The 1241-nt window shown below is 44.1% G+C and overlaps 1 protein-coding gene across 1 annotated transcript in view; it reads right to left on the reverse strand.

Annotated features, from left to right (window-relative positions):
* LOC117277170 (ATP synthase subunit 9, mitochondrial) overlaps positions 1–103 on the reverse strand; it is a 2610-nt gene extending 2507 nt beyond the window's left edge. The window contains exon 1 of the mRNA XM_070182607.1: positions 1–103. This exon is cut by the window's left edge and continues 2507 nt beyond it. Within this exon, the coding sequence (XP_070038708.1) occupies positions 1–79 (79 nt within the window). The 5' untranslated portion in view covers positions 80–103.
* Between the last annotated feature and the right edge of the window lie 1138 nt (positions 104–1241).

A 1241-nucleotide genomic window follows, 5' to 3' on the forward strand; every position in this document is an offset into this window, starting at 1 on the left:
TGTTTCCAATACCGATAGCAGCTCCCGCTGAAGCAATTGTAGCAGCTCCTGCACCCATTGATTTTGCACCTTCTAACATCTCGAGTTTAGAATTCTCCTCACGCTTTTTACATCATGATTTTCTCTTCAAGAACACTCGCCTCGTCGATTCTTCCCCTCGTTCTTTTTATCTTGGACATTGAGATGTTCATGCAAAGCATAGGCGTCACAAGCGGTACACTAAACACCAACCCAATCGTGAGAAAGAAATTCTTGCAACTACGAAAACTACAACAACCTCCGTGAACAGACGCTTTGTCAGTTCATTTTTTATATAACTTCAATTCAATAATTAAGAAAAAAGGTTAAAAAGGCTGAAGAAGCACCATTGGTGATTAAATCTAAGTATATGCCTTGGAGGCATTCAATGGAAAAATAATATTCATCCATCAGGGAAAAAAGGGACAATGAAATAACTTCGTCCAAAAATTACAAATCCCACCCTTGAAATTTGGGAAATGGTTGGACTATAGCTAGTATTTGTTCACATATATTATCAAAAATATCGTCGAATAGATCCGTAGTCTGCTCAAAACTCGGTAGCACGGAGAAATCTGCTTGGGTGAAAAAGGCGGGTAAATCTAGTTCAATCGGTAAATCCATCCTAGGAGTAAGCTGCTCCGTTGTAGCCACTTTTGTACCTGTACCAGCTTGAGCAGCCGAAATATTGATACTGGGAGATTGGGGATAGGCTGAAACACTTGAAGATGCACATTTGGGGATTCGACGATAAAGATCGGACAACGATCTCACTGTCCTCCTCATATTCGGTTTGACTTATGTTCAATCGCTCTGCGAGCGGAGTAGTATACCGAAAAAAAGAAGTGACTACCTTACTTAAGCAATTCTTCTTATTCTTATTCTTTCTTAGTTGAAGTTCCCCTTCTCCGGATTTACCCGGTGAGCACAACTCTTGCTCGGGTAGGTGGTGCCGTTTTCCGGCAACTTGCTAAATTCCACCATGCAGCGGCCATCGCCTACCCTAATGCTCCTGCTCCGGACCTTACTGCTGGCTTTGAGCTTTCTTGCTTGCTATGCGCCAGCTAGCGGAATGCTTTACCGAATGCGCCAACCAACCTCTGGTGTCGGGCCTACGTGTGCCAACTCCAACTAGGAAACTACTACCGCTTGGGCCTAAGCTCCTGAACCGGCAGGAAGAAGAAGCGCACCCGAACCCCCCTTCTTACTACCCTTTCAGAAGG

This window comes from Nicotiana tomentosiformis, chromosome 8, assembly GCF_000390325.3.
Source record: "Nicotiana tomentosiformis chromosome 8, ASM39032v3, whole genome shotgun sequence".
NCBI lineage: Eukaryota > Viridiplantae > Streptophyta > Magnoliopsida > Solanales > Solanaceae > Nicotiana > Nicotiana tomentosiformis.